This window comes from Arachis hypogaea, chromosome 8 (genome assembly GCF_003086295.3).
Source record: "Arachis hypogaea cultivar Tifrunner chromosome 8, arahy.Tifrunner.gnm2.J5K5, whole genome shotgun sequence".
NCBI classification, from domain to species: domain Eukaryota; kingdom Viridiplantae; phylum Streptophyta; class Magnoliopsida; order Fabales; family Fabaceae; genus Arachis; species Arachis hypogaea.
In genome coordinates this window covers 25277264-25303896 of record NC_092043.1, presented here as the reverse complement: position 1 = coordinate 25303896, position 26633 = coordinate 25277264, and the positions used below count along the sequence as shown (strand labels likewise).

General features: G+C 29.9%; 1 protein-coding gene across 12 annotated transcripts; it reads left to right on the top strand.

Moving 5' to 3' along the window:
• Positions 1–15065: 15065 nt before the first annotated feature.
• On the top strand, positions 15066–21287 carry LOC112706538 (serine/threonine-protein phosphatase 7). Of its 12 annotated transcripts, none has more exons than XR_011864663.1 (14): positions 15066–15254; positions 15358–15515; positions 15628–15678; positions 15766–15930; positions 16021–16584; positions 16771–17238; positions 17571–17711; positions 18056–18160; positions 18696–18761; positions 19020–19217; positions 19288–19359; positions 19440–19631; positions 20851–20920; positions 21003–21287. XR_011864663.1 is itself a non-coding variant. In XM_025757893.3 (12 exons), the coding sequence occupies exons 2-12, from the start codon at positions 15360–15362 to the stop codon at positions 19515–19517; spliced, it is 2064 nt and encodes a 687-aa protein (XP_025613678.1). In that variant the 5' UTR covers positions 15066–15254; positions 15358–15359; the 3' UTR covers positions 19518–19981. The 12 variants fall into 12 exon arrangements, 6 of the variants coding, with proteins under 6 accessions (XP_025613678.1, XP_025613675.1, XP_072057004.1 ...); XR_003155795.3 differs by having other exon boundaries at positions 19413–19631; XR_011864665.1 differs by having other exon boundaries at positions 18696–18765.
• The last annotated feature ends 5346 nt before the right edge of the window (positions 21288–26633 follow it).

Here is a 26633-nt window from a genome sequence, read left to right as displayed (position 1 = left end):
TTAATCAAATTCATATCTTATTATCAGTGAACAAATGTCAACACGTAGAAAGAAAAAAAACACTATATATTATTGGACCACCAGTGATGGATGTTGAAATTAAAAAGTTTAAAGATTCAACTTGAGTAGTATCCGAGTTTTAGAGCTTGGATTTATCTAAGTGGTCCATTTCATGTGTATCAAAAACACTTCACTTCTCTTATTAATTAGTCGCTCTATCTCGTGTGTTTCCGAAAGCAAGAATATAATTTTTTTTATGCAATTCATTAAGGAAAAAAATCCAAGGAGTAACATTTTTTAAATATATATAAATCCGAGATATCTTACAGATTTGAAAGTAATAAATATCTAAGAAGTTAAGCTGAAGTGGAGGTTGTATTAAAAATTAGAAAAAAAATCTTTAAAAAAAATGGATAGAATACAAAAAGACTTCATTATCTATCGATTAAATCATTCGTGAGTTTTGATATTTTGATTTAATGATAATTATATTATCGTATTTTTACTTTATCAAACTCTTTACTTTAAAAGAGTCTAACCTTAAAATTTTGAAAGTAAAAGAATAGAGACCTGCTACACATACAAGTCTTTTTGGTATACAAGTTTATACAAATTAACTCTAAATAAAATTCACTTTTATAATGCAAGAAAGAAAAAAAATAGTTTTAAATTATACAAAATTTATCAATATACATACACCAAAAATTTTTAAACAATACAATATAAATAATTTGTATAAACTTGTATGTGTAAATAACTTGTATGTGAAGAATAATTCAAAAAAATAATTCTGTACTTCTTGTTAAGTTAGTATTTTAGATTTTTTGTCCAAACTTAGGTGGTTCTGTCACTAGAATAATGCCACAATGATGGAGATAAGATTTGTCTTAACATAAGAAGATATTGTTCTGCCATAAGATAAGATAAAAATAAAAGCAATGATATTATTATATAGATATTAATGCGCAAAAAAATCTCTAAAATGTTATGAATTATTAATTAATTTATTCTTAATATATATTAAGATATCTATAAATATATTTTTTAATTTGTTTTTTAATGTATATTTTTTAACTAATTAATGTATCATTTACATTGGTTTTTTATAATGTGATTATTTCTTATACCTGTATTTTAATTTATGATGTTACAAAATAATAAATATTTTTTTAAAAGAAAATAATATTGGTACAATTTGGTACGGGCCAAGGGCAACCATGTGCCAAACTTCTTTATTATCATTAAATATGGATTTTCTAATTCCAGACAATTTAATTAAGTAGATTTGTCCTCATCAAATAATTACTACATTAAAGTAATGCATATGTTGTTCATAAAACAACACACATAATAAAACATTACTCATTATTTACATTATTTAGCATTGTTTATTTTTTTTTTTGTAATACAGCTTAACGTTTATGGCCAAATACGGTTATTCTAAGAGTGAATATTCTATCTGGTCCCAATAATTATTTCGAAAAGAACAACAAGATTCTAAAAAAAATATCAAATCTGATTTTTGATCTTCTTTTTTGAGATTGATTAATTTTTGTATTAAAAAAATAACATTAATTTTTTTTTTGTACAAAAACTTCATTATCCTTTCGAGATAATTGTCCGAAATAAAGTTAATCTTTTTTTTTTATCAAAAATTTTGTTATCTTTTAAAATAATTATCAGAGACTGTTTTGAGTTTTTTCCTTATTCTGATGAGATCCACATTATCAAAGGTACAAAATATCTTAATCAAATTTCCAACAGAGTCATTAATCTAATTTGTTAGGTTGACTTAACTCATTTTCAGTTTTTCACAAACTTAATAGTAATATCATTAAATTTTTATGGAGGGAGCTAAACCTGCTCTACCTAATTGCACTGAAAGGTACATAAATCTGAAAATTAGTGGTGGCAGTAGTCCGTACTATTATGTATGGCAGAAAAGTGGCTCATTTATTTATGATTTGAATGTCACTAAATAAGTTTGGTGAATCATTAATTATGATCCATCCAGCCTAGTTTGACTTTCAATAAATTATATGGCTTTCAAGTTTCACCATTCCCACCAAGTTTGACCTTTCATTAAGGTAACATGGATTGCACGTTCTTATTTTATTAATTAACAAAGGAATAACATGGTGGAGTCGCACTGTTTTGTTTAAGAAACTGAGAATTGCACAAAAGGTGAAGGAGAAATAATGGGTTAATACTTGATGAACTTATATTTGCAAATCAATTTCGATTTATTTAAAATTTATTCTCTAATTTAGTATTTGTGACTTGTGTTGGTTAATCTGTAGTCTTATTTTTGTCACATCATTATTAGTGTCATGTTGAGATAAATTAATAACTAATTAACTATCATACTATATTTTTTAACTGTTATTTGATGCAACAATTAAAATTAGAAAAATATTAAAAGATAGTTAAAATTTATTTTTTTTGTTATTATTTTTAGCCATTAACCCATTTTTTTATAATTTAGTAATTTAACAATATATTTTATCTTATATTTTTAAACATTAATAGTTAATTGTATTGAGATAATAGTATACCCAAGATCCAATTTATCATGATTGGCTCTCGTGCAAGTGGAAGATTATTGGAAAAAATGAGTATGACCACAATTCAATCAATCATGTGTCAAATAATTTGTCATTGTTATTATATTATATAATAAGGTCCTTGATTAATAAATGTAGAGATTTATCATTGTGATAGTGATTATAATATTGAGAGATAAATCTTTTATAATTTAATTTAAATTGCTCTTGGTCATAGCATTATTAAAAAGGACATTAATAATTCAAGAAGATCAATATATATATATATATATATTGGTCTTCATTGGATGAAGATTAATAGATCTCATTTATTAAATTATATATATAGATGATGCATATAGAGATATGATCATTGAATTGACTTACTCTGAGAATTTCTAATAGTTATAATTACCGCATATTTGTCAATAGAATATTTTCAAGATGAATATAGTAATAGAGTTTCCTTTGACCTGCGACTGTCATAGTAATTAACAATGTATTTATTATACTTTGATTCTGGACACCTAATACCCTAGGGTGCTAGTTGAATGGATATTGGGTATAATTTAAATACTTGTAGAATTAATGATTAGTCAATAAGAAATCCGTCAACTCTCGGTAAAAAGTTTGACCTCTATGATTATAATGACTGAGATAAATAAAACCTTGGCCAAAGGGATTGAATGAATGAAGAAATAATTTTCTTAAATCATTCACAGTTCATTATAATAATGATAACAAGTTAGAGTTTGACAATTAAACCATACTCTAAGGGTTAACCAAGAGTTGGAAAGATGGAAGAAAATATATTTTGTTCTTCTAAGGTTCTTAGTAAAAATATATTACTTCATACGATCGGGTCATTGAGGAGTGTTGCTAGACGCCAACTTTGATTAGTAAATTTAGTATGACTAATTTACTACCCGCTTAGTATTGAACTTATGGGGTCACACACTAACGAGTGTTCTAATATTTGCTATAGAATTATTTAGTTATTATTTTGATTTGATCAAATAAATAATTATAAATTAATTCAAAATAAAATATTATTATATTCTTTATTAGCACTAAGAATATAATAATAGTATGATAATTGAGAATATTAAATGAGATTTGAGAATAATTAGTTATTCTATTTCTAAATTTGGATGAGATTCTAACCGATTTTGTTTCAAATTGAGTTATGATATGATTCATAAATTTGAAGGATTCAGATTTAAAATTTCAAGATATGATTTAAATTTGAATTTAGATTCAAATTTAAAATCAGTAACAAATCTCATACTATATATATGTATGCCAATAGTATAGGAAATATATGAGAATAAAACACAAGGATCTTATTCCTTGACCTCTACACACATATGTATATGAGCCTGATTCTTGAAGAAGAATTTTATAGTGTGCAAAGAGTTGCAAAAGGTTTCTCAATTTAGATCAAATGTCCATTGGTCAAGGAGTTGACAGCAAATGTTAGTTTCAGTGTGGATACACAGGTATTTAGATTTGATCTATATTATATATTATTGGAATAAAATTTAAGCACAAAAATAGATCTTTAGGATTACTTTATTTAGAATAAAGTTTAAACAAAATTTTTTTGATAGTCATACTATCTTACTTTGGACACCATACATCTTCTCAAGATGTTCACTAATAAATAGTGGGGAGATGTCTTTGAAATCGGAACTTATGGTTGTCAAAATAACCCATATTACAGTAAAACAATAATCCAAATACTTCACCAGTATTGACCGTTCCATAACCAATTTTATTTGAGGATATTATTTCAGTAGGATTATCATCTCAATGTATGGTGTCCATATGTTCATAACATGCTGCGAAAGAAAAGAAAGTAATCCTAAAGATCTATTTTGTGCTGAAATTGTATTCCAATAATAATATATTGATCATATCTAAATACCTGTGTATACGATAGTAAAAATCACTTTCTCCTTCGATGGTACGAAGGCACTATGCGTATCCACGCCAAAACCAAACTTTGCTGTCAACTCATTGACCAATTGACATCTGATCTAAATTGAGAAACCTCTTACAATTCTTTGCACGCCATAAAATTCTTCTCCAAGAATCAGGCTCACATACATTTATGTGTGTAGAGGTAAATTTATTTCCTGTACTCTTGGCATACATATATATAGTATGAGATTTGTTACTGATTTTAAATTTGAATCTCAATTCAAATTTAAATCATATCTTGAAATTCTAAATCTGAATCCTTTAAATTTATGAATCATATCATAACTCAATTTGAAACAGAATCGGTTAGAATCTCATCCAAATTTAGAAATAGAATAACTAATTATTCTCAAATCTCATTTAATATTCTGAATTATCATACTATTATTATATTCTTGGTGCTAGCAAAAAATATAATAATATTTCATTTTGAATTAATATAATTATTTATTTGCTCAAATCAAAATAATAATTAAATAATTCTATAGCAAATATTAGAACACTCGTTAGTGTGTAACTCCATAAGTTTAATACTAAACAGATAGTAAATTAGTTATGCTAAATTTACTAACCAAGGTTGGCGTCTAGCAACACTTCTCAACGACCCGATAGTATGAAGTAATATATTTTTACTAAGAACCTTAGAAAAATAAAGTATAATTCCTTCAATTTTTTCAGCTATTGGTTAACCCTTAGAGTATAGTTTAGTTGTCAAATTCTAACTAGTTACCATTATTATAATGAACTGTGACTTAAAAAACTCATTTCTTCATTCATTCAATCTCATTGGCTAAGGTTTTATTCAACTCATTTATTATAATCATAGAGCTCAAACTTTTTATTGAGAATTGACGGATTCCTTATTGACTAATCATTAATTCTACAAGTATTTAAATTATACTAAATATCCATTCAACTAGCACCTTAGGGTATTAGGTGTCCGAAATCAAAATATAATAAATACATTGTTAATTACTATGACAATCGTAGGTCAAAGGAAACTCTATTACTATATTCATCTTGAGAATATCCTATTGACAAATATGCGGTAATTACAACCATTAAAAGTTCTCAAAGTGAGTCAGTTCAATGGTTATATCTCTATATGCACCATCTATATATATAATTTAATAAATGAGATCTATTAATCTTCATCCAATGAAGACCAATATATATAATTCGGAAAGATCAATATATATATATATATATATATATATATATATATATATATATATATATATATATATATATATATATTGATCTTTCCGAATTATTAATGTTCTTTTTAATATTTCTATGACCAAGAACAATTTAGATTAAATTATAAAAGATTTATCTCTTAATATTATGATCACTATTACAATGATAAATCTCTAAATTTAATCAATGACCTTATTATATTAACATTTTAATATAATAACAATAACAAATTATTTGACACATAATTGATTGGATTGTGGTCATACTCGGGAATGAATCTTCTCAATTGTTAAAAAAATTGACAATGTAAAGTGTGATCTCTAATCCTTCATTACTCTTTCTCTTATATTTATACTTAGTCACACTTATAAAATTAATGGTGAGAGATCACACTTTACTCCCTTAATTGTTAAAAAAAATTAAGAGGATTCATTTCAGTGATACTCGTTATTCTCAACAAATTGATAACAACAAAATAATAAATTATAATAGTTTTGTAGCAAAATTCAGGTAGAATTAATTTTTATGTGAATTTAACAATTTAGTTAAATTTATTAAATTATTTAATAATTTTTAGTTATTAATTTTATATAAAATTAATTGTACCTAAATTTTTATTTATTTTTTTATTTAATTTAAAAAAAACTTTTAAAACTATAAACCTTTTAAACACGAAATACATTCAAAGATTAATTTAAATATTAATTCTCGGCAAAACCGAATCATAATTTGTTATCCAAAAATAACAAAAAAAGGAAGCTACTTTGTGGGAAACGAATTTTTTCAAGTTTCAAGCTGGAGATGAGAAGTATCTTAGAAACAGCCGTGGTTGTGATGAGACCTAAAATGTGTCACATCGTGCGTACGTGGCTACTGGCCACCACCATGCATGGACCATGGTAGTGGCACCATCGTAATTAATACCAAATTCAAGGCTAGTTTTCCAAGTAGCCAGCTAGAGTTGTTAAGTTGAACGAAATCTAAAACTTATTAAAAAAATTTCAAGTGTACATAGAATATTAATGTTTCATTAATTTTAATTGTTAATTTTAATTAATATATTATATATATTTTTTATAATTAAAATTAATAATTAAAATAATTAAACCATTAATATTTTAGTAAAAAAAAATACTAATATTTCAGGTATACTTAAAATTCTATTTTAGTACCGCTAGCAGTTCCAATGGTCATGTGGCTTTAACTGTTTACAAATGATTGGAATTTGGAATTTCCACCTATTTTAGTTCTCTTTTGCTGGGCCACGTGACACTAACCGTTGCCCACTTTTCTTTTTTCCAAAATTGGAAACTTCATTATACAGGTAAAAAAAATGTCATATGCACAAGCTTACGCTTTTTATTTTTATTATGGAGAAAGAATTGGGTAGGACAGGATATGAAGAATGTGTAAGTTTTATTTGCAGCTAATTTTTTTTGTTATGGAGGAGGGATAAGTGTTGTGTCGAGTTATGAAATGAGGGGGTGCTATACCAAAATATGGGACAATTTTTGGCTTAGATTTGGTAAGAAGAAATCGGATCCTCCGAGTTCTTTGTTTTGAAAATTTTGTAAGCAAATCGGAGGGTCCGTTTTGTTTGTAGTATACGAAATTCACATAGAAGAAATCGGACCGTACGATATGTCCTCACAAAAACGGATGGTCCGTTTTCTTTGTTAATTTTTTTTATTTGGTTATACTAGTCGCTGGATCTGATTTGTGCTTGAGAGAATTTTTTTTTAATTTACAGTAAATGAAATTAGACGGTCCGTTTTCATTATTATATATTTTTTTGAATTAGGTTACACAACTCGGTTGGTCCGACTTGTGTGTGTATATATATACTTGTGAAGGTGTGCGAACCAAAGACAGCCGCCCAGATCCAAGTTTCTTCATCTTGTTCTACTTCTCTTCTTCTTTCTCTGGGTCTGGTGTGTGTTTATTTGGGTTGGGAAAAAAGTTGATGGTGAAGTTGCTATTTTTGTTTAAGTGAGTGAGAAGAATGGATGATAGAATCCTTTTGAAAGTGTATTATTTTGGTCAGATTTTGTTGCAGACACCTGCATGAGTAAAATTTGTTTGTGAAGATCCGTTAGATATTGTTATTCCCTTCACAATTTCATTTGAAGAGCTTTATAGGCGTGATTTGTGAGAAGATAGATTTGGAGATGTCAAGAAAAATATCATGTATTTTATACAGATATCCTGTACCAGTATTTAGTGGATTCGTCCAATTTCAGACCAAATATGTAACGGACGAAGCAAGCATGCAAGAGATGTTTTCAATATATATTGAAAGTCGTGCTCAAATTTCGTTCATCGAGTTGTACATTGAATTCGAACAATCTGAGGTCGACCGAAATATTTTACGAGAATACTACAATAGTGAGAGTGAGGAAGAGTTCGAAAGCAATTACAAAGTTGTTGGTGAAGACGGAGATGAAGATCAAGTCGATGGCAGTGTGGCTCCGAATGTGACAGACATTGCAAATGCACTCACGAACGAAGAGCCATTTGAGGAGCCATCTTTCATGCGAGTTTTGGATTTAGAAGCCATACATACTTCGGAGTTTCCGGACTATATGAGTGTAGGTACTCGTTTAGCATTTGTAAAATATTTTATTTAGACAAGTTTCAGATAAAAAGAGTTTGAGTTAATTAGTATTTAGGGTCCAATATTCATTTAGTTAATATGTTAATTAGGATTTATTAATAAGTATTTGTTAGAGTATTTATGAAGTTATTTAGGCGATTGGTACTTATTTTTAGTTATTTAGTTAATTTATATTTATTTAGTTACTTAGTTAATTAGGGTTTATTTATTAGTTTATTTATTAATGAGTATTTATTATAGTCTTGATGAAGTTATGCAGGGGATTAGTATTTATTTTTAGTTATTTAGTTAATTTGTATTTATTTAGCTAATTAGAATTTATTAATCAGCATTTGCTATAGTATTTATTTTTAGTTGTTTAGGTGATTAATAATTATTTTTAGTTATTTAGTTAATTTGTATTTATTTAGTTATTTAATTAATTAGGGTTTATAACTGATTGTTTATTATAGTATTTATGAAGTTATCTGGAAGATTAGTATTTATTTTTAGTTATTGAGCATAATTTGTATTAATTAACAGTATGTATTAATGTGTTTGTATTTTTATTTAATTGAGATTTAGATAATAACGTAATGTAAACCTTATCTATATCATTATTGATGATGTGAGTACTGATTTAATATTTAATTTTGGTCATTAAATAATCGTGTATTAAATACTTATGGTATGGCTGCCTTCCTCGCAGAAGTTCCTTTTGTCGCAGATGGTGAGTTCACTGTGGGGATGGAATTCAGTTCCAGAGAAACTGTTATTAAGGCGATGAAGCAGTATACCCTCTGAAGATCTGTAGACTACCGTGTGTATGAGTAGGAGCCATTGACATTTTATGCGAAGTGTACACAGTACGAGTCAGGATGTGATTGGCTTATCAGAGTTAGCATGATCAGCAGAAAGCACTGTTGGGTTATTAGGAGGTACAACGGCAGTCACACTTGTACCAGAGCAACCATTTCTCAGGATAATTCGAAGCTAGATTCAAATACGATTTCCGAAGCCATAAAGCTGTTGGTTGAGGCTGACCCCTCTTTAAAGGTAAAATCAGTTATTGCAGAAGCGCAGTCGAAGTTCAACTACACCGTCAGCTATCGGAAAATATGGTTGGCTAAGCAAAAGTCCGCTGAGAAAATATTTGGAGGTTGGGAAGCATCCTACGAAGCGTTGCCCATATGGTTCGAGGCCATGTGTCATAAGGAGCCATCAGCTGTCATACATTTTGAGACTATGCCTGCATATCAAGGGGATGACTTGGTAAGTGATATCCGGGTATTGCATCGAGTCTTTTGGAGCTATTACCCCTGCATTAGAGCTATTACTCCTATACAGGTGTGCTAGGCAGGCTGATCCCCAACTATACTGTCCAATACTAGCAAAATCACTCAGCAGAGGCAGAAACTTCCAGTGGACAGATGCCCCAGACTTGTCTCCGAACACGATCGTACCGATCAACAACATGATGTAGCACTTAACGTACACCTGTATACTATTCTCATCAGTCAACTGTAACCGTTCTTTTAAATCCCGTAGCCACGTCAGTTTTATGCCGCTTCCTCGACAATCCGACTTTCTCGGTGTGACCCCAAATTGGTGCAGACACTCCGCCTCTAAGTCCTCAAAACTACTCAAAGTCATGCCTATCACTGGAAGGCCGTCGGTAAGAAGACCAAAGATCATAGCCACGTCTTCTAGTGTCACGGAACATTCACCAACTGGAAGGTGAAAGGTATGCGTGTCCGGGTGCCACCTTTCCACTAAAGCATTTACTATTGCTTTCTGACATTGAACTACTCCAATCTGACTAACATGGTAAAACCCAGTTGATCGTAAATGCTCCTCCACTCTCTCATTGTACCGATCCGGAGGGACATGGTGATCACATGTCATCATCTGTAAAGCCTACAAAAGCATAGCAAAAGCACGATTCAAATTACACAACTATCATACATAATTTTAAAAATCTAATTAAAACATATAATTATATTGAATCCAATTTACTAAGTAATAACATTTTCATCTCTAATTTTAATTAATGTACATAGAGCCTATATCTAACTTACTGCAGATGATAGTCACTAATACATACTTTCACTTTCTATTTAACTAATAATGTTCCAATGTAATAATAATAATAAAACCTCAACTAAAATAACATACTTCTATACATTAAAAGGCTAACAAGAAACAAGTTATTACTACCAAAACCACAAATAAATTATACTTTACAGATCCTAATTTACTATTTGAAATTATCAACATTGTTCCAGAAAAATATACACCGAAAATATCCTAAAATTATAATTTTTAGAATTAATTATAACAGTTAACTAATTAATTATTATTTCTAAAATTATTATAAAAAATTATAAACAAGTCATTCTTAATATTGATCTATTATATTAGAAAAACATCTAAACAACAATTACTTATTTTTAAACACACATGTTGCTAACCATTATTTAAACATATAACCATAAATTCTTAAAATTAAACATAATAGTTAATTACTTAACTCTAATTTCAAAAATTATTACAAAAATTTATAAACAAGTCCTATTTAATACTGAACTATTCATACACTCCAAAAATTTCTAAACAAAAATTAATTATATTTAAACCCACTTATCTAACTATTATTTAAATACATATTTCTAAATTTTTGAATTTAATTACAACAGTTAACAACTATAATTTCTAATATTGTTACAAAAAATTCTAATATTAATTTTTTCACTTCTAATCTGTTATTAAAAAAAAATCTAAACAACAATTAACTACATTTAAACATATATATTTCTAACTATTATTTAAACACATATTTCTAAATTTCTACAATTAACCATAACTTCTAATATTATTTCAAAAACTGCTAAAAACTAATTTTTTTTAATAATCTATTATATTACAAACAATTCTAAACAAGAACCAACTACATTTACACCTTATTTAAACAATTTTTTTTTAATTTCTATCAATAAATCTATACACTAATTCATATATATGTTCTTCATATCAACTCCTAACAACCATAAATATCCTAACAACCATAAATATAATTAAATTTCTAAAAATAAAAAATAAAATTCTGAAAACATAAAAAGAATTTAAAAAAAACTTACATAATCAAAATAGTTCAGATATTTTACAACGTGAAGTTCCGGAAGATCAACATTTCTAGGTTTTGATTTTCTTAACATTTTGGTTTTTTTTTTCCTCAAACAGCAGAAGCTCAAAACATTGAGGGAGGAAGAAGATGAAGTTCTGTGTGCTGGGTGGGGAAGGAAGGGAAAGTGAATTCTCTGGGTACGCATGCAATGACTCGATTTGGTAGTGTTAAAGGGGCACCGTTTGTGGGGAGCAAGCATTCAACGGCGCGTGCCTTGGACATAAGCAAATCGGATGGTCCGCTTTTGGACCAGGAAATCGGAGGGTCCGAGTTCCCATCAACAACTCGCAGGGTCCGATTACTGTGTTCCACCACAGCCCGGTAAAGCTCCCCTGCTCTCCATATCCGCGTCCTACACTAACGTTGCCTCCATAATAAAATTAATTTACGTTACCAGCTCGTGGGATCAGTTAAGGACAAACCGGACGGTCCGAAATCCCTATAAATCAAACCCTACGAGTTGTTTAAACTCGTTCAAAAAAATCTTATAATAATCAATTCGGACCTTCCGAATTGCTTTTTCTATTACTAAAAAAAAAAACGCGGACGGTCCGATTTGCACTGTTTAAAATTCAAAATTTTCCTACTTGCAAATCGGACTGTCCAATTTGCCATTTATATTTTACTTCACAAACAATTCGTATGGTCCGAATTGTTAACATCAAAATTCACAAAAAACTGCTCCACATTGTGGTGTAGCACCCCCAAATTCCATAACGGACCGCTACACACTCATATATTCCATAACCAAAAAAATCAACCACAAGCTTATGTAAAAGTATAAATTTTGCTTACATAAAAATTCATTGAATACTACTTAGAAAGCTAACTTCATAATCAATTGAAAAATAATAAAAAATATTATTTGTATACTAAAATTAGCTACTAAAATCAACTACCAATATATTTATATATAAATATATATGTGATTTAATTTATTTTTAATATGTATTTGTATTCAACATGTATTTTATACTGATAACTAATTTTAGTGGCTGATTTTGATGTACACGCAGTATAACCCAAAAATAATATGCTTACTATCTTGAACAAATTTTACTTTGTTATTATTATATAAATAATTTAATAAATAAAATAATGAAAAAATGTCCACAAATACTAGTCATGGAAAAGAATAATGAAAACAATTTTTTCTTGTAAAATCATAATTCAGTAATATTCTAATTATTCTTCATCTTTAGACCTCCGTAAATGAATTATTTCACCCAATTCAATGAATCTCCCCTTTATTCTGTTTATGCCCCCACCATTTTTGCTTTATAATGCTATGTATACATTTTCTAAAAGTTGGTTTGCTAGCCAATAGTTATTTTTTCTTTTAACAAAAGTATTTTGGGTTTAATTTGTATAATTGCTTGCAGTGTAAAGAAAAAAAAACTTTAAAAAGTATTTAATCATGTGAAAATAATATTATAGAAAAATATCAACTTAGTATTTTATTATCGTAGAGATCTTACAATACAAATGTCTAAAGCAAATTTATTGTTTACAGCAATTAATTTTTTTTAGTGCGTGTATAGAACGACAATGATTTCAATTTATGAAAGATATGAAATATGCTCTTACAAACAAAATAAAACAAAAATGGTGTGTGGAATAAAATTTATATACACGTCATAATAATCATATTATTTGTCCTACTCTATCTAATCCTTTTACACATGACCCGCGTGCTTCTAATGTTATATATCAATCTTAATCTTAATTCTTAAACTCCATCCAAATCAAAAGTGCCATATAACAACAAACAAGGACAATTTCTAGGAATTTTCTAAATAATAATGCTTCTTTTTCAATATCCAATGTAGTTACTAACTTAGTAGATAAGAAACTAGGGTGGTGTTGTGTGCTGTTTCACATTTGGTGCGGGCATTTTCCACGGCCTCAAAGCAATAAGAAATTCATGTTAATTAGCACTTGAGACATGAGAGAGAGTAGTCATGGCTTCCACTTCTTGTTCACATCACATCCTAGTTTTTTGTTTCTCTTATTTTTATTTATTTGTTTAAAATTGTATTATATGTATATAAAAAATAATTAAATTATTAAATAAATTATTTGTCTAAAATATAAGATATAACTAAAAACATGATAAAATATTATTTTGATCATTATCATTCCAAACGTCTTATTTCTTTTTGAAAAATTTTAAACGAGTTTAATATTGTCCTGCCACTAAAATTAACATGTGAAATTATGAATGAGTTACATATGACGTTAACAACCTTAGTGCTACCAAAACTTTCTTCGAACACTTCTTCTATATCTAATTCTTGTAAGAAAACAAATTTCAAAATCTAGCAATCAATTACTAACACTCTATAATTAAAGAAAAAAACTTTTGGGTTAATGATATTTGATGGGTTAATTTTATTTATATATTAAAATTAATATTATTACTTCTTTAATATGTTAATTATTCATGTCAAATTTAATAGTAAGACAACAATAAATTTATTTAAAATTTTTAGAATTAAAATAAGAGATTAATTAATATTTTCTAGAAAAAAATAGAACGTCTAATATGTTATAGATTTAATTAGGATTTGTCCAAAGAATCAAAATATAATACTTTATCCATATAAAATAATAAACGTATATACATAAATACATGATAAACAAATTGATAATTAATTTTTAATATATACGTAACATTTTTTAGTTTATTTATTTTGTTTATTTATTTCTTCATATTGGTTTTTCATAGTAATCTTCTGATATTGCAAGTCTTTTAGAGGAGCCAATAACAAGTAAACCTTTTTTTTTTTGGTCAGGAATAATAAGAACTTTATTATTGTCTTTTTGTCCGCCGATAGCTACCATTATTGTTAATTTATACTGTTCATCTTAATTATTAGAGTAAAAAAAACTTACGATCATACACTTTTAAAGTCATTTTTGGTGCTTGTTTGTTATCTGATAATGAACTTTTGTTAATCTTTTGCATATATTACTATTTCTTTTAAGAAAGGAATTTTTACATGGCATTTCCTTTTCATATGCAACCTTCCATGAAAGTTCGATACCGAATAATTATTTCCTTAGGGTATAAGATTCATTTTTTCTAGAAGAAGAATCAAAGAGGTCAAATTCCATATGAATAACTGCATGCATGAAATAATGTTTAGGCTAGACTCAGAGTTATTGAAGCAATGCTTCACGATCCTTGACACTTTCCCTATTGAAAGGAGACTCATGCCATTTTTTTTTTTTGGGGCTAAATATAATATAAAACCTAGAGTATGATTCAAAATTATTAGTATGTGTTGGTTGCACGAAATTAGTTGACTAAATTATTCGGTTTAGTTGGTTAAATTGAAATTGTTATCTTCGAATTACTAAAATTGTTTAGCTACAACTTTTTTTTTCTTAATCACTAGACAATAATTTTAATTTTGGGCCAGATTATCTTGTACATTATTCTTAATTGGGCTAGTCTTGAGTGGAAAAAATTGGGCCTTATTTTGGGCCTTGGGAGTTTTTGGCCTCGTATCACTTTCAGTCCAAAAAAAAAGAGACTCCTATGCCTATCAATGGAGTTGAGATGATGAGGATGGGGATCATGTCAGTCATGATTCACGGAGATTCTTCTAAACCGGTGAAGTAAGAATCAGCAGCAAAGCAAGTAAAACCCTAATTTCCTTTTGTGATCATGCATCTCAGAAAATAGAACAAATTAAATTGCGACTCGAAGTTTCTCAGCTCATTTCTACTTGAGTTCCAAACAGGGGTACGCTCTTTGCTTTAGCTGATTATTTCAAAGTTTTTTACATGCATTGGGTAATGGTTTTTCTGAAGACATGTTAATGATCATAGTAGTGGTTTTGTTCTAGTGATGGATCCTCACAAAGAGAGAATTAAGACTGGATGCCACAAAATCCTGGACGGAATGAACTCAATGTCTTTGGTGAATTTAGATGACCAGCAAGTCCATTCCTTGGTAATGATGAGAGAAATTGCACGCGGGGTTGTTGATGATCAAAATAGGAAGGTAAATAAGATGGTCAGATAGCTGCAGAAAATTTTATGCATACCTTTTCACTTGCCATGTCCATGATGAGTGATGACAATGCAAATGCACTTGATTGTGGTGTTTTTTGCAGGTGACTAGGAATGATGTGATTCGTGCCTTGCGCCGCAGCATCTTGAAAATGGTTTGAACTACTTCTTTGCATAGATGGATTCATTATGGATATTGTCTAGATGAATGTTTTATGTTTGTCTCGATTGACTTGACACAGGTGTGTGCATCGAGGGATATCATTCGATTATTGAGTAGGATGTCTTACGAAGGCTTGGATGACCAACAGATGAATTTATTGTTGAGAATGAACGAAATTGCTCATCGGATTATTGATAAACAGCCTAGAGTTGCAATAGCTAGGCCTAATTTACTTGTAGAACAAGTAAGGGGTTTATACTGCTTATCTTATAGTAGCTTTGAAATGTATTCTCCCCAAGTTGGCTAGGTTTAAGGTACATGATCAGTTTTACAGGTTGCACTTTTGGATGAAGGGATGAGAGATAGTCCTGTGGTTGAGTCGAGTAAGATCGGGGATGCTCTGATTGATGGGGCTCAAAGCATGAGTAATGATGATGATATGTTAGATGTGGAACATGTTTTAAGATTTGAAAATGGGATGAATGTTGCACAGGAGTCTCTATCGCCATCATGCTTCCAGCAATTTCTTCTGTGGCCTCCTGACAATTGCATCACTTTAGAATGGGTTCAGGATATGATGTCCACATTTGAGCATGTTTCACAGAAGGTGTTGCCATCTGCATTTTGTAATATTGTGCCAACCATTTTGGTGGATAAGTTGACAGATGCTGCTTCCAGTATTTTATGTGAGGAACCAAATTGTGTGGAGGTTGACTGTGAAGGAGAAGATTCAAGGGTCATCGTAGTAGGCGATATACATGGGCAGTTTCATGATTTATTGTCTCTCTTCAAGCATGCAGGAGTGCCCTCGGAGAGCCAATTTTATGTTTTCAATGGGAATTATGTAGGTAAAGGAGCTTGGGGCATTGAAGTACTTTTGGTCTTGCTAGCTTGGAAGGTATGGTTATCACTGTGAAATTGCATAAATGTTGATGTCCCTGAATGCCAATAATTATAGTAATGATACAAACAAAACTAACTAAATTGTACGAAATAGAAATATGTTACAGATCTAGCAACCATACTAGTATTATATAACTTCAGAGTATTTATTAGTATGTAAAGTATGTCATTACATATTCAGGTGTTGATGCCTCACAGAATATATCTGCTCTGTGGAAATCATGAATCAAGATATTACACCGGAAGGTATGGTTTTGAGAACGAAGTATGGACCAAATATGGTAAACAAGGAGAATATGTATACAACAAATTTTTGGAGTGCTTCAAGGTGCTTCCGTTAGCTTCAGTTATAGCAAACTGTGTTTATACTACTCATGGAGGGTTTTTCCGTAGCAAACATTCTGCTCCTTCACGAAAGCCAAAACATAGGAAGACACAAAGGGTGGATCTTGGTTCTTTGGCTGAGTTATCTGAAGTTAAAAGAGCTCGTATTGGTTCCCCTTATGAAGGTCCTAATATATTATTGACTGACATCCTCTGGTCAAAACCATCTAAAAGGAATGGTCTAAGGGAGAATGCAGGTCGAAAGTATGGTTTATGGTGGGGTCCTGATTGCACCGAGGCTTTCTTAAAACGACACAATTTAAAGGTATTATTTAAAAATTATAATGTTGCAAACTTATATTTATGTTTTAATTGGTGTATAAAGGTTAAGCATAACTTATTCGTGAAAGTTGAAAATTTTCTGTTAAAAGTTGCCGTTCATAACTGTCATTATTCTAGATGGGTTGGTGTTTAGATGTCTATGGAAGAATGACACAAGTTAGTAACTATTATTTGACTGATTAATCCAACTTGGTTTTAAAATGGCCTAATTCTGTTGTTCATAATTTACTTGATTTAGTTTCACTTCATTTATTTTCCTTAACTTGAAAATCTGTTGCTGCTAATACTTTGTGGTGTCCAATTCTTGCTCCACAGCTGATCATCAGATCACATGAAGGGCCTGATGCAAGGGCTGGTCAGGATGATTTTGGGAACATGATGATTGGATATAGCTTGGATCACGATGTAGAATCAGGAAAGCTATATACACTTTTTAGTGCTCCAGACTACCCACAGGTTCATATGTGTATATGTAACTAGCACTTTTCTGTTTATACTATTGTTTGTTTGTATTTTTTTTTTTTTATATTTTCCTGGAAATTTAGTATGTTGGAATGCATGTCTTCAAGTTCCATAACCTTGAAATGATGGAAAATTCAGTCAAAATCTGTCTGCATTTTATTAGCTAGTAGCAGCTCTGCAAATGGAAATTATTAGAGGTATTTTATGATTTGAAACAAAACAGCATCACGCCCTTATTGTGTTTGACTGATAAAACATAACTTTCTACAAGGAATTGGGAATTTGAGATCTGCAGCATCTGAAGTAGCATATCTCTTGAAAGGTCTTCTATGTTGCAGTTTGGTCAAAAGAGATATAATAATGAAGGAGCATATGCAATATTGCAGTCTCCAGATTTTGCAAGTCCTTCCTTTTTCTCATTCAAAGCTGCAGAAAGACCAACGGTAATCAGTTCTTATCTAGTAAACATTCAGAGCTTAAACAGCATATTCTCTTACACCGTAGGGGATCAAATGCAAGCTGAGTGTAACCCACAATGGTCGGAAAATAAGATTTGTATTGAAGTTGGGAGAAGACTTAAAAATGTTATGTAATAATTTATTTGGAAACTTGTAGGTATAAAGGGGTTTCATATGTAAAATATTTTCTTTATGCAAGAGTTTCGTGCTTAAAAAAGTTTCTTTGCATCATTGACAATGGTGATTAAGAATGGATTAGCTAAAGGGTGACCTAAGGGTATTTTGTTCAAGAGAATAAAAGTAGCATCAATGAATAGAAAACTTCAAATGTTTTCATTAAATTTACCTTTTGCTATTAAACTTTCTACTTGACTACTTGTAACATGCTTAACAAGTACCCTTAGCAAGGCCCAAATAAAAATTATTGAAGTGATGTACCTAAAAGACAAAAGGAAATTATTGAATTGGTTTTATCGACTGTTGTTAAGTGCATTTGTCTTTTGTGATACTTGCTTCCCAGGTGGATCCTTATGTTGATTCTGATGCTGATGAGATGGACTTGCCTGCGCCAAGTTCTTCCCAAATAGTATGTGAGCAAATAACTTTTCCAATAAGTTCTCCTCAGCTTTCTCTTTACGTGATAAATAAAGAACAACTGAAGTATATTTGTCTGTAATAATAGCATTGGAAATTCTAATAGAATTAGATAGTATTGTGCTGCTTTTTCACTTAGAGCTGTATTTATAATTTCTTCTTTTTGCATGTTTTACGGCATAAAATGCCCAGAACATGATTTTCCTCTTTGCCATCATGCTGTATTGGCTACTAAATATTGGAAACGCAGGCCTCAACCTCTGCTTTCTGTGCTTCTCAAAGACCATATCCAGGTGGCTCGAGACCCATTTTTGATTTTAGTTTGTTGGGCATAGACAATGGACCATCTTGGAGCGTTGAGCTTGGAGATGGTTTAGGTGGCACTCAAGTTATGCAGGTTCCGAGGGCCCCCGTGGTGGAAGGCTTGCCGCTTCCTCCCAACATACAGGTACATTTATCACACAACTCTGGGCATCTTTGTTAATATGCTAATCCTTACCCGAAGGTTTGGTCTACAGGAGCCGCACCGGTCTGCGTACAAGTATTTGTTCGAGCTGGTTGGTGCATTGAAACATGTGGTTGTAACAAGGGTAAGAATTATGGCTCATGGCTGGTTTGTTGTTTCACGTGTTCTCCTTTTTAGAAATCAAGCTGGTTTTCTCAATTTCAGGAGACTGAGAACAGGGCCCGTGTGTCAGCATTGAGAAGCAGAGCCAAGAAACGAAAGAGAAGGAAGAGTAATAGTTGATAGGTGAGTTTTAGAAAGCGCCCCTCCAGAAGAGGCGTCCCACGTGCGGTTTGCCTTTTGGTTTCGTGGTTGCAGTTGGACACGTGGTGATGCGTGACGGGCTCGCGTAATGAGGTGAAAGATGAAACCTGTAATAGGGAAGTTTTCATTTTTCGTTAGTTATATTTTCGGCTCTTCTGTTTTGTGGGTCAGGCATTAAATTTTGAGTTTAATTTTGATGCACTCACAATGTCACTGTCGTGCAATTACATCTGTTTTTTTGGATAACCATTCACATGATTAATGTAAAAGATAGTTATTTTTATTGATGTGGTGTTAGTGTGTTATGTAATGCATCAAAATTAAAATCTTAAATTTTTTGCCATGAAAGACGGGATGTTCAGCTGGGGCTTGCGATTTTTTTTTTTTGCTTAAACCTCTTGAGAGATATTAGCAATGGGTCTAATATGAGAAATATTAACTTTTTTTTTGCTGGCATGTAATTAGTTTTTTGAATGATGATAGTGAGAATTTTAAAGAAAAAGTGTGAACTAGACCCAAAATAATGTGAAAGAAAGGGACCTAATCTAATAGGTGGGTGGGGTTCCATAGTGGCTAGGCTTGTTTTTTGTGTTTGTTTAGTGGTCCAATTTATTGAAGTAATAATAATAACCATCAGAAGACATGATTAATATCAATGAAGAATGGCTTCTTGTCGGGAATTTTAATGAAATTGCTAGCCCAGATGAAAAGAAGGGAGGAGCATGGGTGGATATTAATGCTTGTAGGAAATTTGATGGCTGGATTAGAAGTTGTGGCCTAATTGACTTAAGTTATGTTGGCACAAAATTCACTTGGAAAGGACCGCAATGGGAAGGCTTAGAGAGAGTTTTTAAACGGTTGGATAGAGCTTTATCAAATGTAGCCTGGAGGGTTAAATTTCTAGACGCAAAAGTAGATATCTTAGCAAGATCAAATTCAGACTACCATCCTTTACTCATCACCCTGGAACCCCCACAAATACAGTTGAGAGAAAACTTTTTAGGCATGAGGCGATGTGGAATATGCACCCAGATTTTGAGGAATTTCTTAAGTTGAATTGGAAGAAGCAAGACAGTCTCAGTTATGCCCTTTTTAGAGATGGCGAAGGGTCTGAAAAAAAGGAAGCTGCTCAATAGGTTGACCGGAATTCAAAGAGCACCAAGCTATGGAAACAACCCGTTTTTACAGGATCTCGAAAAACAACTCAATAAGATTGTCTACTAAATAATATTGGAAATGCAGGCCTTAACCTCTGCATTCTGTGCACATTTTTGTTAATATGCTAATCCTTACTCGAAGGTTTGTTCTACAGGAGCCGCACCGGTCTGCATACAAGTATTTGTTCGAGCTGGTTGGTGCATTGAAACGTGGTTGTAACAAGGGTAAGAATTATGGCTCATGGCTGCTTTGTTGTTGCACGTGTTCTCTCCTTTTTAGAAACCAAGCTGGTTTTCTCAATTTCAGGAGACTGTGAACAGGGCCCGTGTGTCAGCATTGAGAAGCAGAACCAAGAAACGAAAGGGTAGGAAGAGTAATAGTTGATAGGGACACAGAGACACTTGCATGTGACAAAAGATGTTCGTTACCTTTGATTAAATAACCCCTGTGACTGTAAGACCTTTCTTTGCTTGTGTCCCTTCCGTAAATATTTTCTTTTCTTTTCTTCTTGCCAGTTCTTGCTTCAGTGCAAGACTTTAATATTAGCTTTGCTGACAAGAATAAATGGACACACAAGTTTTGTTGTCAAAATATTTTTGTGTCTTCCCGTTTGTTGCATTTTGATGCATCATTGAATTGTGATTGCAACTTCTTGACAATCTTAGAATCACAGCATAAGCTACCACGGTGTCACATGGCACGAGTTAACAAATAATTTCATGTGTTAAAAAACTCATTCATAAATGTTTGAGTTGGGTGAGAGTGTGTAAAGATGATGTGATTAGAAAAGAAAATAGAAAAAAAATAATAAGTAAAAAACAAAGATATGAACAAAACTTTGCATTTTGTTAGAGTGGTAAATCTCAATGCAATCAATATATTAAAAGGATTTATATAAGAGTAAAAAAATAAGTAAAAAAAAAAGGTAAACTAACTTTAGTTGGCTAACTCTAATAAATATACGAGACTAACAACCACTAATAAAAACTACAACAATGCTAGGAACCAACTCTATATAAGCTAAGAATCAGCCAACTGATAAACCAGAGGTACCGATAACTTTAACCGGATGTTGCTACTGATAGGCACACGGATGTTTCTTTTTCTTGTAAATTGGATGGTTTTGGATATGATTTCTATGTTTCATGTATTAAGCATTGATAAAACATAATTAATTATATGGAACTAACTAATTAATGATCAAAGCATCTGTTACGTGATTCTCTCCTATCACTAACGTATCTTCCCTCATGTTTTGAACGTGGTCAACAATAATTTAAAAAATAAATTAAAACTAATTATAATTAATTATGTTGTTCCATTCTTGGCTGATTATTAGTTGGTTTCATATACTTTTCCTAAAAACTAATATGACTATTGACTGCACATTAATTACTACTATCACACACAAAATACATAATTTGAATTGATGACAGCACTAACAACCACTAACGTCATGCACGTTAAGATAATAATGCAATCTGCTAATAGATTGAGCTGTGTTAATAATATCATTATAAATTGATTGGTATTGATCCGTGATTCCTCAATCCGTCTCCAGAGAAAACAAAACTTATAATTATTCAAATACCAAGTTAGGACGGACATATTTTCTGAAGTTTTATAACTTAGAAGATATGAAGTTTGAGTCCTCACAACAATTTTGGAACTATTATTCGCATTCAACTTGGTTTGACCAATTGACTGAATCATTGTATTATAGGAAGGGTTTTAAGTGTATCAAATACATTGATGTTCTAGTTATTTTAACCGTTAATCTGAATTATAAAAAATATATATAATATATATTAACTGAAATCATTCTTGGTTGCAATCCAATTGCTAATCAATTCTAAAAGTTACAAATATTGAAAGTTGAGGCATAATTTGTTGAAAACTGATTCTTTCCAACTTTGGTCACCAATTTTTAAAATTTTACAACTCCCAATCCTTAATTCCTAAAATTATGAAATTTTAGAGCAATAAACCAAGTTAATCAAATTTTAAAGTAAAAGTAGTTTCGCTCCAAAACTCAACTCGGAGAAGTTGCAACAAAACAAACAAGTTGATGCGCTGTTTGAACTTTTTTGCTGTAGGACAGATTTATCAACTTAACTTTAAAAATTCGTCATAAATTGTATATTTAACGGAAATGCCTCAAAATTTTCAGTTTAGTTTCCTAAATTTCCAAGTTTAATCCTGGTCCCACGCAATTTCGATTATCACATAATTAGTTATAACTTTTTAAAAATTTTGATTTCTTTTAAAAATAATGCAAAAAATTAGATTTCATAATTTATCTTTGAAAAATCATGACTAATTTTTTAGTTAATACCAAATCTTCAAAATTGAATCTTAACCATCATACTTATTATAGTTTACTTAGCTCTTAATTTGTTATTATTTCAAACACTATTGAGTTATCGGTTCACTTTCAAAGTTGCCGTTTGACTTCAAAACTTAAATTTTCAGCAAATAGTTTAATATTTTAAGATTCAATCCTTCAACTATTTTCTAAACTCAATTCCAATTAATGACTAAGTCTATCACTATTACAATAAAATATAACCAGCTCAACAGTAAAAAATTCAATATAATCCATCAAACTCGAAATTCTCAAAAATTACTCGTCAACAATTCACAATTTATTTATATTTAGATTTTAAACAATGCAGATGACCTCAAGATTGTTAATTTTAAAACTAAACTTTTTTTTTTTTAAATTGTGTCTATGATGATCATTTTTTTATCATATTTCTTACGATGATTGCAGATTTTTTAGATTTGATCTTATACGCCTAGTCACAGTTACGTTTACGGGTACCTTGATTTCCTAATTTTCAAATATTTTAGAGTTGCTGTAGTACCGATTCATCCATTGTTCTTGCCTTGTGTGCGATAGTGCTATTGGGTTCGATCTTCCTAGCCTATAACATAAATTTGCCACCACCGATTCTGATAGTCTTTCTGCATTTTGCTTCTATTTTTTTTTTCACGTGGGCCACTTCTGCCACAGGCACTGCCGTGCTGAACAGCAGCAGTTGCCGCCTTCCCCTCTTGGGATGAGAAAGATATGGGAGATTGGTTCAAGTAGTACTGCAGAGCTTAAACCAGGACGGTTCGGGGTGCATTGGTGTGGACAAGCGCCTCCATTACAATTTGAAATTTTTGTTAGTAGTATATGATAATAATGTTTATTTGTCCCTATTAGATTATTAAATTTGACCCCACAGTAATTTTTTACTCAACTTTTGGTATTTAATGGTCAATTTAAAAATTTTATATTAGATATTCGTTAGAATGAAATTAGTATTCTTTTTTAAAAATCAACTTAAAAGAATATTATTTATCTTCTTTTCAAATTAGCTATAATTTTTCTGTAGCAACTATATTAATTGAAAGAACTTTTTTAACTATGAATATCAATAAGAGTAGGCTTCTAATTGTGTTGGGAAGTGAATTTTTAAATAATTGTTTAGTAATATATATGAAAAGAGAGAAATTTTGATGGTAGTGTTAAGAGAAAAATTACTTAATTTTTTAAAAATATAAAACCTAAAAGAATAGAATTTTAAATTATATATTATTATTTAAATTACTATTTTAGTATTTTAATTTGTATATTAGATATTTTGAAGACTAATCATATTTTTCAATAACAAAATATAATCATAATAATGATCATACTATATGTATATAAAAAATAATTATTTGTATAAAATATATATTAAAATATAAAATACACATTAAAAATAAGTTAAACAATACATATATTTATACATAAATATATAATAATTAATAAATAATTTAATATTTAATTTTTTATATACACATTATTTTTATTATAAAAATTATTATTATTATATTATATAAATTTTGCTCCCACTACTAAAATTTTTTGGAAAAGAAAAGGAACGGTTGGAGAAGCAAAAGAAAGAGGAAGAAATATTGCTTTTGCAAGGCCATTTAGCAAAATGCTCATCTCAAAGCATAATGCTCATCTCAAAGCTAAGTTGGCTAAGAAAAAAAAGATGTGAAAATGGGAAGGAGGGATGACCAAGTATTGGTGTTTTTAAATAGTAGAGGTTCATGTGAAAATGTGAGTTTTGGTGTTGTTAGTAGGTGCTTGATGTGTGAGTTTTGGAATTTGGAAATTTTTTTATATTATTAATATTATAATATGTGTTGGCATAATATCTTAGAGGGTATTATATTAATGAAATTTTTAATGCATATTGATAAAATTATTAAACAATTAATGCATTATTCTTATAAAACTACAAACACATTAATTATAACTTCTAAAATATATTTTTAATAAAATGACAATTATAATTATTATTGAGATTTTTTTGAGAATTTAACATGTTATATTGGTATATAAGTTATTAAAATTATTAAATTTGTTTATAAACTCTAATTAATTAATAATTTTAAATTTTATTTATTTTAATTATTTATTTGAGAATTGTGAGTGTAACTTTTTGACGATCTTAAAATCACAACATGAGCTACCACGTGTCACATGGCACTGAGTTAACAAATAATTTCATGTGTGAAAAAGCTCAGTCATAAATGTTTGAGTTGGGTGAGTGTGTGAAGATGATATGATTAGAAAAGAAAATAGAACGAAAATAATGAGGGAAGAAAGAAAGATATGAACAACACTACACATTCTGTTATAGTAGTAGATTTCAATGCAAGTCGCAATCAATATATCAAAAGGGTTTATATACGAGTTAAAAAATAAGTAAAAAAAGAATGAGTAAACTAACTTTAGTTGACTAACTCTAGTAAATATATATGAGACTAATAACCACTAGTAAAAAATAATAAAAAAATGTTATTTATACACTAAAATTGGTCATTAAAATTAGTCACTAATATATTTGTGTATAAATATATATGTAGTTTAATTTATTTTTAAGAATTATACTACGTGTACATTAAAATTAGCTACCAAAATCAGCCACCGATATAAAATAAATTAAATTATATATTTATACATAAATATATTAGTGGCTGATTCTAATGTCTAAATAACATTCCTCTATTTTTTAATATGTATTTATATTTCAACATATATCACGTAGCATAACTTAAAATAATATGACTGCACACTAATTATCACTGTCACACACAAATGCACAATTTAAATTGATGACAGCACTAACAACCACTAATGTCATGCACGTTAAGATAATAATGCAATCTGCTAATAGATTGAGCTGTGTTAATAATATCATTATAAATTGATTGGTATTGATCCGTGATTCCTCAATCCGTCTCAAGAGAAAACAAAACTTGTAATTATAAAACATAATTATTCAAAGAAAAAATATAGGTAACAAATAAGATTTTTGAACAATGTACAATAATGTGAATTAATAGGGTTAAAAGAATAAATTTAATTAATAACATTAAATTAAGATGTAATATATTTTCATTTGATTGGTAGTTGTTTATGTTGTTCAAAATTTTCATTGTTCCCCTAACACTCTCCTTATTCAAATACCAAGTTAGGACAGACATATTTTCTGAAGTTTTATAACTTAGAATATATGAAGTTTGAGTCCTCACAACACAATTTTGGAACTATTATTCTCATTCAACTTGGTTTGACCAATTGACTGAATCATTGTATTATATGTATACTCGTAGAATAAATATAGGTATAGAAAATTAAATTAAAAAGGAAAATGTTGGGTACGAAGTTGCATTCTCGTTATATATCTATAGATCTATAGATATTATAGATATATACAAAAATAAGAAATTTCTAGATGGGTTGGGATATTGATGATGCATTAATGTTAGGTATTATTAAATGTTTTTTTACGACAGAAGTTAGGAATGGAGTTTTATACCTCAGCAAAAGCAGTTGAGTTATGCCAGTGATAATGTGCTGTCTCATTATACTAAAACTTACCTGACCGA

Excerpts from the sequence above, each read along its gene's own strand:
- LOC112706538 (XM_072200903.1), top strand. The coding sequence starts at position 15,360 with ATGGATCCTCACAAAGAGAGAATTAAGACTGGATGCCACAAAATCCTG. Across the intron at positions 15,679-15,765 it reads GCCGCAGCATCTTGAAAATG|GTGTGTGCATCGAGGGATAT; the intron begins GTTTGAACTACT and ends GACTTGACACAG. Across the intron at positions 18,161-18,695 it reads AAGCTGCAGAAAGACCAACG|GTGGATCCTTATGTTGATTC; the intron begins GTAATCAGTTCT and ends CTTGCTTCCCAG.